Source organism: Eptatretus burgeri, chromosome 8 (genome assembly GCF_056783735.1).
Source record: "Eptatretus burgeri isolate ZD-2024b chromosome 8, Ebu_testis_v1, whole genome shotgun sequence".
Classification (NCBI taxonomy): Eukaryota; Metazoa; Chordata; class Myxini; order Myxiniformes; family Myxinidae; genus Eptatretus; species Eptatretus burgeri.
In genome coordinates this window covers 69,350,496-69,365,495 of record NC_140968.1, presented here as the reverse complement: position 1 = coordinate 69,365,495, position 15,000 = coordinate 69,350,496, and the positions used below count along the sequence as shown (strand labels likewise).

At 43.7% G+C, this 15,000-nt stretch overlaps 2 protein-coding genes across 2 annotated transcripts in view; one reads left to right on the top strand and one right to left on the bottom strand.

Annotated features, from left to right (window-relative positions):
- The first annotated feature begins 6 nt into the window (after positions 1-6).
- Positions 7-13,946, top strand: CIAO2B (cytosolic iron-sulfur assembly component 2B). Its single transcript, XM_085892475.1, has 5 exons — positions 7-283; positions 391-470; positions 1,336-1,461; positions 3,919-3,964; positions 13,657-13,946. Exons 1-5 carry the CDS (start codon positions 172-174, stop codon positions 13,752-13,754), a joined length of 462 nt encoding a protein of 153 aa, XP_085748601.1. The 5' UTR covers positions 7-171; the 3' UTR covers positions 13,755-13,946.
- Positions 13,947-14,298: 352 nt separating this feature from the next.
- The window catches only part of LOC147021976 (epithelial splicing regulatory protein 1-like), a 60,266-nt gene continuing 59,564 nt past the window's right edge, over positions 14,299-15,000 (bottom strand). The window contains exon 15 of the mRNA XM_085892470.1: positions 14,299-14,911. Coding sequence (XP_085748596.1) covers positions 14,753-14,911 — 159 coding nt within the window. The 3' untranslated portion in view covers positions 14,299-14,752. The remainder of the gene's footprint in view (positions 14,912-15,000) is intronic.

The following is a 15,000-nucleotide window of genomic DNA, read 5'->3' as shown; positions in this document are numbered from 1 at the left end:
GGGACAACGTCCTGCGTTCCTGGGATCGCAATGTGGGGCGCCATGTTGGTTCTTCTTCTTCTTCTGCTTGTTATTCTTCTTCTTATTATTATGATTCTTGAACCTCGTCGGTAAGAACCTCGTGTCCGTCCAGTGAGTGTGGTGACGGTTTCTTGGTTAGGAGGTTTAAGGATGTTGGAGAACGCCAGTCCCTTGGTGTTCCAGCGTGCGAAAGAGAGGGACGTGACCCCGGAGGAAGAAGACGACCTCGTGTCGGACCCCATCGACGACAGAGAAGTGTTTGGTATCCTTTTTATCGGCACGTTCACACGGACCAGTTCGCCACCGCCATTGGACCCGTTAAGAGACCCTCATGTCCACGTTGATGGACCGTTGACTCCACCGATGCAGACCTAGTTCGCTGTATAAATGACCCGGAACATCCACTCACCCTGGAACAGTTGAACGTCGTGGAGGAGCTCCGTGTCCAGGTGGTCTTGTCCCTCTTGTTTGATTTACCTATTTAATTTTTGCTGATTAAGGACTCTAAAAATTAAATTTTTCATCAATAATGGGAATACGACTAATGTCGGGTCGACGCAAGTTTTTTTTGACATTGACCTAATTTTAAGGTCATGACCTAATTTTAAGGTCATGACCTAATTAGACGTTTTAACATTTTTCTCCACGAACATTCGATTTAAAGTTTGTCCGATCGGTACGAAATTGCCCTCTCAAGATAACTTGGAGCAAGGCGCATTTACGCACGAGTTGCGTCGTCCCTCTCTCCGGGTTAAAGGTCAACATGAAATGGTGGTCTGAAAAATAAATAAATAACGCTCAATTTTGCCAATGTGGGATCTTAAAGGCCACTTGGCCTTTCTAAGATGTTATTGCGTCATAATTGTGTACCTGCACCGAGGTTGTGCACCTGGTATTTGATTAGTATCGTTCACCTACTTTTTATCGGATTGTGAGCAAATTAAACAAAAACATAATTAAAAAATGTTTTTCTCTGATTTTCGTGACGTCAGTTTTATGGATAGATAGTAGACGGACACAGTTTCTTAATTTATTCTCTGTTTCTAAATGAGGAAGGTCAAGATCATATGGTGCCCCCCCCCCCCAAAAAAAATGGCCATCGTTGGATCGTGGGCGATCGCCAAGGGTAATCCGAGGGTGGTTTTCCCTTGGCGATCATTTTGTGATCGCAGCTATCTCGTTATTGATTGTGTATGAGCATATTGACAGAGTTTAGCACATCAACATTGAGAGATTCAAAATTTAACAGTTTCTATTTAAAAGATTGCTTGACTCGTACCTTGCTCACACATTTTCACCCCCAACCCCACATAGGTGAATGATGCGGAAAGTAAAGTCGATGTCGCTTTCACGCCAACAATTCCACATTGCAGCATGGCAACGCTCATTGGCCTATCGATCCGTGTGAAGCTTCTTCGTGCACTACCTGCTCGCTTTAAAGTACGCGCTCGCCTTGGGCTCCAATTCCAACCATGGACCCTTTTAAAAAATATATATTTTTATTTTTTCCCCAACCACACCTGACTGTCGAACTTGGCTAAAAGGGAATACTCCCTTCTTCCATTGGACACAAGTTGTTAAGTTGGTCATTGTTGGCAAGACTGTCACTTTAATTGAACAAAGTGAATCTTGGATACTAAATGTATGCTCATGAAGGACTGAAGTAACTGTGGGGAAATGGGGACAGATTGGGAAAGGAAAAGGTGGGACAATATGGGAGGCAACAAGCAAGGGGATGAATGAACAGACAGACTCATAGAAGGAAGGAATGAATGAGTGAGACAGATGGACATAGTGACCTACAAGGGTTAGGTATAGTTAATGGGGGTATAAAGGATTGAGAATGTGGTTCCGTGATCATAGTGTCCACCAACATGAAGCCCTGAAAGGGAAGTGTGAGATTGAACTACCCAAGGAAGGCAGTCCCATAAATGGAAGAAAAGAGGGGGAAAAATGTGGAGTTGTGTGGTGAGCCTGCATTTTGGGAGTTTAACAAGGAGAGGGTAACTGTGAGAATGCATTTCACGTTGTTAAAACCGTCTCTGGAGTATACTCCCCTGCCATCGCTTCCCTTTCTTCAAATGGCACCACAGCCGACTCTACTTGTGAGAAGGCTGAATGCTTCAATTCTGCATCTCCTTCCAAATCTTGTGTCCCCAACCCCTCATTCTCGGTACCCACCATTCACTGTTGTACCCAACTGCTCCTGGACTGTCTTTTGCACCTGAGAAGGTGGAGAAAGGTTTTTTTCAACCCTCGACTCTGACTCTGCCACTGCACTGGACGGCATCAGCTCACGTGTCCTCAAAACCTGCTCTGCTGGTCCTGCACACCCTCTCTCTGCCCTTTTCACCCTGTCATTTGCACTTGGTCATCTTCCATGTGCTTGGAAATACACCATCACCACCACGTTGCATAACTTGAAGGGCACTCGGTAGAGCGCATATCTCCACCACGTAATTCCTGATCCATGAGAACATATCGGGCCCAATACATTTTTGAAATGTCATGCCATACAGTACTATATAATTTTTGGTCCTCTCAATGGTGAAGAATCACTTTGAAAATTAAATAATTCTCGTATCCAGATCCGGATTTGGATCTTCACCAGAATCATGCTCCAGCGACAACCTCTTCCAATGAGTGGATGAGTGTGGAAACAGAAAGGTGGGCTTGTTTTACCATCATCAACACTGAATCTGCCAGGGTTGAAAGATGGGTTCCATTTGTCAGACCAGCATCTAATAAATTCCAAATCACCATAAGGTGACACAGCTTCTGTCTGCTTATCAATGGGATGGGGCACTGCACGGAACAATGTGGCATCATGTGCAAAAAAGAAGCGAGGGTTTGCTGGAGCATCGGGGAGGTGGTTTATGTTTATGTTTAAGACAAACAAGATCATGTCAAAAATGCTGCCTGGGTGTCCAGCAGCATCCAGCCTGCCTCAACTGGAAGTTAATAAGAAAATATGTTGTTAGCAAAGTGTTGACTGTTTGACAGGAGGAAAGGAGAAAGCCAGGTATGAAGGTGGCCTTGTATACCGCACGCAGCAAGCTGGACAAGCAAGGTACAGTGGGATGCCAGACTGAACCGTATACCCGATTATATGGCCAGGGAGACAATCCTCACCTTTTGTTTAAGATTTAGGCCTACCCACTATCTGAGGGAGGAGCAGCAGCACATCCATAGTCTAGTGACTGGGACAGAGTCAACTCATGGTGAGGGATCAAGCTGTTTGAAAGGGCTGGCAAGATGGCCGAGAGGTATGCACTCACCACCAATACAAGCTGTCGAGCCTGGGTTTGAATGTCAGCCAAGCTACAAACTGTCATACCATTGTTTCAGAGGCAAGATGACTCAATGTGTGTGTCATTCCTCATGGATGTCAAACGGGCATCCTGTCTGCCGGTTGGTGGACGTTAAAGATCCCACGGTGACTTCACAAAGAGTAGGCGAGCTATCGCCGGCATCATGAACGAATTCCCGATTCTTGCTCGAACCTTCAGAGGGCATTGCAGCAAGGACACAGCCACACCCTCAGCCACTGATGCTCCCATGTAGCTTTGTGCTCCACATGAAAGAAGAAGAAGATGTTTGAAAAGAGGGAACACCTCATCAGCAGTAATGATGGATTTCAAGACTTTGTTTTATTGCTATTCACGAGGGATCGTGCCGATAGCCAACCAACGATAGCCACTTGTCTGTTTTTTATTTTTAAACCAGGAAATGTATTCTCACACATTCGATAAAGTCAATTCGACCGTTTTTTTTTTTTTCCTTTTTCTTTTTTTTTTTTTCAGACAGCAAGTTTTTGGAATGTTTCTTTTCTCACGATAGTTTGACATGCTTGTATTCATTCCAAATGCACCTTCTCCCCCCAATCCTTTCCCCAAGGTGGATGTCCACATCACTCCTGGCACACATGCTTCTGAACATGCAGGTAGGAACACACATTCACACACTCGTATGGACCACGACCCCTCGTTACAGTGGTCATCACAGTGATTGACCATGCGTCAGTGTGTTTCATGTGACAAATCAAATGATCCAATCATCTGACATGGATAACAGTCCTTGCACATGCACCCTGCATTACCTTGCTGCTGATGGCATGAAGGGTTATAGTCCGTGAGCGAGACAAAAATTCAGTATCAAATTTGGGGCAAAGGGAGACCTTACTTTTTTTTGGTGAGAAATAACTTATATTTCACGAAAATGTTTGCTGGCCCATCATCCATGTTCGTTTTTAGGCGTTATCCGCGAGGGGGCGCTCTTTGAGGGTCAAACTAACCGATTTTTTTTTCTTTGCAGGTTTGCGAAGTAAAATGTATATTTTATCTAACTGTCAAGATCAATTTGTGTTTTGATGACAATAATATGGTGTAATTACGTTATATATGTAATTTATTTAATGATAATGAACTACTTTTTCAATTTTCAAACGCGTTTTTTCTCCAATATCTTTAAAATCAACGAGACCGACTTTGCAGAAGTTCGACTGGAGCCCATACTCGTCGGCATTTTCTCGATTTGCAAACTGAAATGGGAAGAGGCAAGTCTGTGCCAAATAAAAGTGCCGTTGATTGCAGTCAGCATAGAAAATGTCACGCCGACATCACAATATGTTAAAGCATACTGCCGCTGTCCAATTATTATTATCATTGGAAATTTTTGTAACTTCGCATATCAGAGGCCTATAGAGGTCCCTTTCAGCGCATAAAATTTAAGGTCAAGGTTAAAGGTCAAGGTCAAGGTCACTTTGTCGCAAATCAAGGGAGTCAACGAAACCCTTATTTTTTGAGTAATTTTAATCGGATCGTCTTCAAACTTCATGGGAATATAGTTCATGGTCTGGCGCTCAGCTGATTAATTTTTGGTGGCGATCGGCCTTGACCTTCATGGTTAGCGCCGGAGGTCGAAAGTTTTTGACCCCAAGGTCAAATTTTGAAATCTTAGATACCATATCGTGTAATACCTCAAATGAAAGCGCTTGATAAGTGCTTTCCAGATCTGTCAAAATTTTGACACTATGACGTCATTTGATGACATCATGACGAAAAAACGGATTTTTCATGAAAATTTTATTTCCTCAGTTCTCATCAAAATCTCTTGATATTTCATATACAACGGTCCTGGAGAGATACCATTAACCGTACGAAAATATAAAGGTCAAGGTCACAAAAAGGTCAAGCATCAAGGTCCACGAAACCCTTATTTTTTGAGTAACTTTAATCGAATAAATAAGTCACTCATGTTCACATTTCGGCAAGATACTGGTCACCCTGGGGGTGATATTGGTTTTTTTTTATTATTTATTGACCACCATCACACACAGAGGGTAAAGCATGAAAGTATACACATCTTAGATATATAGTAGTAGTCCATTAATATAAACTGAATTTAGTCGTGTTCATGGAGCGGTATGCTATAAGTCAAGATGAAAAATTTTACTTTTGTTAAGAATCAATAGTCGTAAATCTGTTTAAGAACTTTATGGCAATATTTTGTAACGGAAGACGGATCGCTGTTCATTATAGTTGTAACGGAAGAGCTATCATGGACTGCATGATTAGCCGGGAGATTTTCATCTCGAATAACTTCAAATGATTTTATTAACGAGATGCTTTCTGAAGAGCACAAGGTCCAGTGTTATTGCGAGATCCATATCTTACGTTGTCGAAATGTCATCCCACCGTCACAGTGAAGATTGTTATTAAAGTGGTTTATAGGCTGAACGTTCAACTCTTTGCACAAATCGAAAATAATTTGACCGTGTTGGTTTGATCTAGTGTCTGGGTTTCTTGTGTAATAACCGTTTTGCGAGTTAAAACGTTCGAGGTTTGGTATTCGTGCATTAAGGTCGCCCATAATAAATACCTTTTCTTCGTTAATGCATTTTTCATGTATGGTAGAAAAAAAACATTGAGTTGAAAGTATGGGGAATCCGACGGGGGGATGTAACAGGCCCCAAATATATGATTCGGAACGCACGACAGACTAAACCAGACTTGATCTTTCTCTTTTTTGACACTGCAGACTTGTGGCCATAAGTAATTAGCCGCAAGTACCCCGAAAATACAATGTTCACTACTACGGTTCAATGGTAATTACATACAACATAGTGGGAGGCAATGATAACAGCTGTCTGATTCTGAACTTTGCACTTATTCTTCCCCACTGTCAGATTCTTCCTCTGAAGTATAGCCATCGGTAAGGGTGTCCTCTATGTCATCTGTCATATTGGTACAGTCTTTCAGCCGACACTCGTCTGTGCACTTCAAGCCATTGACCATACATTTGCAGGTTGGGAGTTCACAAACACGGCGGCATTTTCATGACATGAACTCGAGTACTACTTGTGGTGCAGGTGGACCACTCATCCACAGAACATCCAGATTGCTGTCGTCTAAAACGACCCAGCCATACCCAGGCTCAGGAGCTGGCACATCAGGATTGGCCTCTAAGCTCCGTCGCCAGGCTGCACACTGATAGTTTGCTCGATGTGCATGTTGTTCCAGGCAGTCCTTGCATGGAGGTAGTTGTCCAGACTCGACTCCCCCCTTCTTTGCTCGTCACATGCTGAACCTCAGGGCATTCACGCCCGTCTCGGGAGTCCTGGCTGCAGATAGGTGACAGGTGAATGACTCCAGTGCCGACAACATGTCAATTGTGAGGGACCAGGTTTCGCCTTGAGCAGCGGAAGTATCGCGGAACACCTTTTCCTTGCACATCAGCTTGAAGGCTTTGATTTTGCCTTCACCAGAAAAGGCACTGACCTTATCGCATCCAGTATATGCATGTAGACCAGGCAAGGCCAAACTTCATCCCCCATCATTTCTTCCATTTTGTCAATGCTAAGTATCCTGTTCCTGCCCTTTGCAGCGACGCGCATGTATGGCCTGCACGGTATCCTCCTGCAGAATGCCAGACACAAGATCAAGACATCATTGTCTTCTGACACTATGACGACTGACTTGAATTTGGATTTCCCAGCATGAGCTGCATGCAACAGCCGCGTATCAGCTTCTTCCTGGTTTGAAGCAAGTTGCTGAACATCCAATGTGACTCCATCCTCTGTAATCCTGAAGCACTTGCTACCATATGTCACAAACAGCTCCTTCCCACCAAGTTTGTTCTGTTTATTCTGCCAGTCCTGAGCAAAGAAGTGGGTAAGGTTTTCCTTGCTCGCAGAACATGCCAACAAACGCCTCCAGTTCTTTATTCTATGTGTTGGGATGATAACCGAAAACAGGACTCCTTGAGATGAACCACGCTTTACTCGTTCTGCATTCTTGATGGAGAAATCCCAATAGACATCGAAGACTACGTCTATGCGTTTGCTGGCTGGGTAGGTCTGCAAGACAGTTTGGAACAGCTCCTCGGAAACTTCTGCAAATGTTCTGTTGTCACCACTCATGGACCAGGGCCATGCCGTCAATGATAGACGCACTTAGTAACGCAACGTCATTTGCAGGAGAGATATCCTTATCAATGTGCCTTGCTAGTTTTGCCTTGTCTGTCTTTTTCAATGTCCCGTCATTGTTTGCCAAAGCCCACGGTATCGGACCCAATGGATGTTGTAACACCTGTTCTATCTCAAGCTTTCTGCTCTGTGCTATGAGTAGCATTCTCCTGAACAAGTGATTATCTGCTTTAAGCATCGTTACCTTATCTGCTGCTGAAGCCTTTTTCTTCGGTTGCAATGATGCGAATGTCTTTAGCTTTAACTTTTGCAATGGATCAAAGAAGGCAACAACCTGAGCTCGACGTTTGTTTACAAACTCCAGATACGCCTACTGTCCCTTTTCTTTGGCATCGAGGAGATCTCGCTTGACATCAGCCGGGACTGTCCTTCCAGTGGAAATGCAAATCAACCACGAAAACGGTTGGACCCACTCGTGCTCTAGTAATCCAACTACTGACTGCACATCTCTTTCGTCCTTCCTAATACGAGAACTAACTAACTAACTTCCTAATGTCGATGCCGTCAACAAATTCGCGGATCTGCCTCATGGCAATACTTCTGTATTCGGCAGAGAGGTAATATTTGGCAACGGTTTCTGGTTTGAGGCAAAAGCCGCGAGTTCCACCCGGTGTTTGCGTGTCCTTCTTTACGATTTCTTTGAGTGCCTGATCCACAGGTATCCGTCCGAATGGATTGCATGAACTCATCTGCACGGAAAATCCTCCGCTTTCCATCTGTTGGTGGACATCAGGATTGGTTTCCTCAAGGCGTGACATCTGTGCATGGTATATTGAGAGGTACCTGGCGTAAGTGTCATAGGCAAAACTCCATGGGATGAGGCAGCGAATGGAATGAAGGTAGAGTGGCCAGTTCCCTTCCCTCGTGGCACGAATGAGACCGAGTAGTGTTTCCACCAAGTCCAAGTACGATACCCAGAATGCTGCAAGTGGTCTGTTGAATGCTGTTCTCACTTCGCATCTGTTCGTAGTAGACGTTGAACAGGTCCAGGATACGTACTACTGCCGACTGTCCCAATAAGGATTCAAAGGAAGACATCCAGTTTCTCCGCAACACCTTGTACCTGCTCCAAGGCCTCCTGCAGTACTGGCCTCAGTTTTGGATTGGTTTCTAACCATTCAAAGAATCCATTCCACATTAGACGAAGGAGCGCCTCAAAGACAATCTTATGGAGTCTCACCCCACGGTTGTAATGCCGACCTTCCAGCACTCGTACTATGGATCCCTCTGCTATGATGCCACACTCGACTGCAAGGTCACACAGAGCAGCATCACCGAATCGTTTGCCATTCACTGACAACAGGTTGCAGACGGTGTGGAACGCTCCCATCCTTAGTACAACTGGCTGATAGAGGTCCTGATTTGCCCACACAATCTCGGCTGCTCTTGCGTACAGTGCTTGGTCGAATATGCAAGAAACTGCTGATATTTCCAATGCATTTATGACGTCGAGAACTTGTTTCAAAATCTGATGAACAGTTGAGATTTCGGTGGCTGGGGCGTTGATGGTCGGAAGAGAGCCAATGGTGTCCTTCGAGGTTCCTTCGGGAAGTTCACGTGTCTGTATGTTGAAGCCAGTCCAGGCACATACCTTCTGATCAGCTGTGTTGGCTTGCCGCAACAATGACCAAGCAAAGTTGCTTTAGCGTGCAGTGTTCTCAAGTTAATGGACAAGGGTCAAGACACCATCCGTTGGGTCAAGCTGCTGCGGTATTCTCAAGTTGTGTTTCCTCTCGAGGTATTATAGCTGGAGGGCATTTCCGCTGGCGAGAAAAGAAAGTTAGCCTAATCTCGGTTTGTGGAGGTAGAGACCGTCGCCTTTGCTCCCCTATACCTCTTCGTTCTGGTGGTTGCTGTGGGCCATACACCTTTGGCTGGATAATTATTCCATTGATTCTATGAGAAGTGCCTTCTCCACTTAATGTCTCTTCGAGCCTGTCAATGTTATCGAATGCCAAGACTGTTGGGACAGACGGAAACGTACCAGTGGGTAGAATAGCTCCATCACCATCTTTCTGAGTATCAAGCTTCGTCATGCATAGGGCAGTATCGATCTCTTCAAGTTTCGTGTAAGATATCCCATGTCCCAAGCGATTCATGATCTTAACCAATTCAACGTTTCCCGTTGTTGATTTGACTGCCCAAGGCAGGAGGACATGTTTGGCTGGTCTCACCCTGCCTGAGGTTACCTTGAAAATGATGTGTTGGGCTACTGAAGAAACCAGCCTGGTGCGTGCGTGACGAACCAGCAGTGGTGTCGCACTCACCGCTCAACAGACAATGGAGAAATAAATGCAAGGGATGAGGAATGGTCACATAGTTGTCATCAAGTTCACTCGGATGAGGAGGCCATGGTTGCTGACACTCATCAGCTTTAGTAACATTTCGTATGTATGTGGCCGTTGAGACAACTTGTTTGTCCTGTTCGTCAAGGTCCTGTGTCTGTTTTTCTCCAGTCTCCTTCAAGAGAACGTAGTCCTTGGCCAAGGTTTCCTGACTGAGGGTGTCTGGTATCACAACTATGCGTCTCTTTGCCAGCAATGACATCAGCAGACTTGAACCAAATGCATCCTCGAGGTTTAGTCTCAGATTCTTTTTGGTGGATTGTTTGATCTCCGTAATGCCCTGGCTTCGCATGCTACATTCAAGCCTGTCTCGGAGATCAGTTAATATAACGAGTCTCGGTTGTTTCATCAGATCCAGGCGAATAAATTCAAAGAGTTCATTATACGCGTTTGACTCCACCAGCCAAAACTCACTTTCCTCGTTTATTGTGTGAACGTTGGATTCAGTCTCTTCACTTAATCGAGATCGTGTGTAGATTCTGTAACATGTTCTGTGGTATTGTGCTTCGGCTGCAACAATGTCACGAGATGTGAGGGCCAATATCCTCTCGTCGACCTTTCCTTCTTCAGTAGACCTTTCTCGAGTTGTATTCTGTTTGGCTGCATTTCGTACAGCTTCGTCAGCACGGAGATCCCTACATTGAACCAGCTTTTCACGAGAATGAGTAACCTTTTCATACTTATCTTTCTGACAAAAGATACACTTGGCCTCATACACCCTGCTCTCTGCAATAGGAGCTTTACCTCTCGGGGCATGGCGGTGTTCCGTAGTAGGGGCCGGTCCTCCATGATCAGTTTTCTGAAGTCTGTCTCGTGACTTTTTGTGGGTAAAGTTGTTATGACACGTTCGTTCAAACCGAATATCAGGAACTTCCCCCGTGTCAGACTCCAATTTCAAAATAGGCTCGAATCCTCTTATCCTTGCAGCATCCAGAAGTGATAGCCAAGAAGACTGTCCATTTGGCTTAATCAGCTGGGTAGCTTAATCAGCTTAATCAGCTGGCTTAAACCTTATGCCCACAAATAATGCAGGTTCCAACATCAGCTTTCTGGCGCTTTGTGGGCCTTGGGGAATAGTCATCGGAATCCATTACCTGATGTGATCCACTGGCAGGGCAGTTTCACCTTAAAAAAGAAAAACACAAATACGTTTTAATGTTAATCTATCTGGAAAACTCCACCAAGCAGTTTTGTAAGAATAGAATCAAATAAGATAGTCGCAAAAGAGCATATACACAAGTGTCTGACATTCTTCACAAATTGCCTTCATGGCCTGAAACGGAAGACGTGGGCCAACTGCAAGTGCGTACGTGCACGACAATTGCATTATAATATGTACTAGAGTCTTACAAGAATAGGGCTGAAGGATGTGGTGATTGATACACAGCCAAAGGACAACGGAGACAGAGTATTCGGCTCAGACTACCTCGATTTACCACATAAGTGTAAAATTCAAAGTGAGAACACCTTACAAATATTTACACCATCGGAACGATTCCAGCTTCGATATCAACTCACTCACCAGATTCCAATTTCCGACAATATTTCAACTTACAAACTCGCAAGAATATTAGAAAGATGTATATATTTTGGCATAAAACAAACTTGACAAAACGGATATTAGCTGCGTGCAGTGAAATAAGAGAAAAATCGCATTTAAACGTTTGAAATTCAATTCATTTGCAGTTAATTTCCACTCTAAATTTAAGGATTTATCTACTTTATAAAAGGAAATCATCTCAGTCGAGCATTGGATAAGATGCAGGATATTATATGAATAGACGTAAAATACCGCAAAAAAAGGAATTGTTATTTTTACACCCCACTAGTGCCCCCGAGCGGATATCACTTTAAAACGAACCTGCATGAAGGGCCAGCAAGTGATTTCCGAAACTAAACATTATGACCTACCAAAAAAAGTGACATGCCGCTTTGCCCCTCATTTGATATCGATCTCTGAAATTTGGGGGTCCAGCTCACGGACTATTATGGCTCTGGAGTTCAGATCGACCGTCTTGGCACTGTACTTGCAGAGTGGAATAATACGAGCGACCTTCCAAAATAGGGGCATGTGACCCCACAAGGATCCACAGAAGAATAGTAAAAGACCAAGCCAGATACACAGTTTGAGAATGAGCACATTTATATTGTCAGTTCCAGCAACTTAAATTTACCTCAATCTCTTTTGCTCCAACAAAGGGTTAACACCCAAAATGTCAGCTTTTCCTTGCTTCTCACCACGGTTACCATACCTAAGCTTTGTTGATTTCATCCACCAGTCTGTCTGTCAATGGAGATCAACAATCGCCTTCACCAGCAAGACGAGTTCTTCATTCCATATCGATAGCTAATCAGTGATATCAAACTAAAAATCCCATTGGGTTTACCCACCCTTCATCCCTCTTCCCCCGATCTGAATGTAGCTTCAATCAAGGTGAGGTTGATTGAAGCTCGATTTGAATGTTCAATTTAGATCAACCATTGCATGAATGCAGTTTTTCTTTACACCTTTTCTCTTCATCATTTCCATGTACAGTACACACCATTTTACTCCCTCTTCAACCTTTCCACTATGACTGGCGACTGCACTTTTAACTGCCGCAATTATTCCCACCTTACGGAGTCAGCAGGGGAACGTTCTCCACCTAAATGTTTCACACACAGGCTTGCCAGCTCTGATCAGGCTCAACTTGGTGATAGGAATGTGCAATTTGTTAAGGGTGCCGGTGATAACTCACCCACTCATCTCAAATAACACCGTGGCATATTTAACGTACACTAATTCATGCTAATGCAAGCAGATGGGTCTTGTTCGTGATGGTGCACACGATGAATCTGCTTGCCTGCAAAACACCAGGATGACGGTTTATAGCTCGGTCAGGATTCAAACAGGCTGGAATGTACCTGTAAACTACCCTGCCACAGGTGTGTGCAGACCTCCAAACTGCTCTGCCAGCCCCATCATTCAACAAGCCATATGATCGTATGAACAGTCACCCTGTACATGGAGTAGTTGTATACTTGTTTCATATTTTGTTTGTAAGAACATGTGTTTGACCCAAAGAAAAAATAAAAAACCAAAGGTCATCTTTTGATTACATTAATCACTCATCCTTTAACACAACCTGTAAGATCCAAGCTAAACAGAATGCATTGACTCATTGAGGAACTCTTGCCTCCTATCTTTCCAGAATATTTTTGCCTCATCTCAATCCTCCTCATACCCATGTTAGCCTTCCTTCCCACATTACATTCTACCCTCAATCACCTTGCTCCTTCCATGATACGAGACTGTATTCAAGAAAAAAAAAGTAACAAGCATGTCATTGACAACCATGTTGTGGAAGGGCCAAGGTCCTCACTTTTGTTTTTCCTCCCCCCCCCCTACCCCCAACCCTTAACTTTCACCTTTAAATTCGTTTTCTCCATTACCACTTGAGTGATTGGCAAACTTAACATTGGAGCACCTCCCCAGAGAATTTTGTTTTGTTTTGTTTTTTCAACAAAGTTGCACGTTTGCATGGAAGAGGCCAGAGTTCCAAAAAAAAGTCTTCTGCAGGCATGGGTTGCAGGGCATTTCACTTAGCAGGAATAATCGACCTCACTTCGCTCGGCCGATTGAGGCCGTTACTGGGAAAAACAAAAACTGAGCAAAGAATTTGGTTACAACATAAGAAATTTAAATCAGTTTGCCTCACATTACACCTGCTTCATTCGGAAGTACATGATTATCGTCTTGGACTCACCTTGATAAGTATTTTGAAGATCCTCAATGAAAGATCTTGGAATTTGCCGTGTGTGCAGTGAACAAACAGTTGGCTGACAAGGAGCGTGTTGCTGCAGCGTTGGAGAACTCGCACCTCCTTCAGGTTGTGAACCAGTGTTTGTCTCCATCGTGCTGATGGTAATGGTAGAAGGTGTGGAAAGGTGTGTTTTGAGATGAGCACAAACTGTACATAACCTGAGACATGCAAATGTAAAGCTTTTTTTGGAACACACATACAAGGATGCTGCTTTTGAACCTTACCGATGATACAAATAGACTTGTACATCTTTAAAGTAATGAGCAAAATAAAGGAAGCTTTGTACCCTTTCGTTTTTGTGGACAGTTTAACAATTGTACTTGTCCATTACCTACCATCTTCAAGAACAGAGCAGCTTTGCAAAAACACTCATCAAATTGGGTGATGAAACACTCGGCAAACTACCTCTGCATCCAAATTCCCCTGACTGCATCAGGGGCATAACCATGGGGCCCCAGCACATGATGCTACCTGTACACATGATGCTGCCATGTGCTGGCTTAATACAAAATATGCCAAATGTTTTGCAAATGCCATTTGTCAGACCAAACATCTGATCATTTCCAGATCAACAGAGAAGCAGCTGCACAGCTGTATTCATTGGGAAGAGATAATATGATAAGGATAATCAGAAGTTACAAGGATAATCAAAACGTTTATTCGGAAGAAATATTGTGCAACACAAAGGTGCGACAAATATATTCAATCAAGTTCAAACAAAGCAAATAAAGGGCTGCTCGTTTTGGGAGATATCATGAACATGGTACATGTACATTCACATGTGAGAATTAGGAAATCTGTGCCAAACCCAACTTAAAGACCATTTCATGTCAAAGCTCAAAATAAATATAAAAAAATTAAAATGATTGCTACAGTACAACAGTAACATTAAACCAACATATAAAGTATTCCTCTTTTAATCCCCAAACTATTAGACTTTATATTTAATTCTTCCAATTATGTGACTCACGGAAGCGGCAGCCAACATTTTAGTCTGCACAAGACAAAAGAAAGTAGAAAATGAAAGTCCTCAAAAGTAGCCAAAAGAGTGATGGTAAGCACAGGTGAGGTTCCAGTGAAGGTGAGATCCGGCGTGATCAAATGAGCGTGAGTGATATCGGTCGATCACCCAAGTGATGATTGTGCTTTTCAAGCACTGCCTGGCTGGCAAGTTCAGGCGAGGAAAACGTGATGAACGCCTCGCCGCTCGGCTGCCCACTCAGGTCATGGAGGAGCAGGACAGAATCTGCACAAAGCTAAAAGAGAGAAGACGGCGATTACCTTGATGTGCACAAATATATAACACTCGCAGAAGCCCGTGGTAAAAGCGATAGGAGAGGTGGTG

Excerpts from the sequence above, each read along its gene's own strand:
- CIAO2B (XM_085892475.1), top strand. The coding sequence starts at position 172 with ATGTTGGAGAACGCCAGTCCCTTGGTGTTCCAGCGTGCGAAAGAGAGG. Across the intron at positions 284-390 it reads CGACGACAGAGAAGTGTTTG|ACCTAGTTCGCTGTATAAAT; the intron begins GTATCCTTTTTA and ends CCACCGATGCAG. Across the intron at positions 1,462-3,918 it reads CACTACCTGCTCGCTTTAAA|GTGGATGTCCACATCACTCC; the intron begins GTACGCGCTCGC and ends CCTTTCCCCAAG.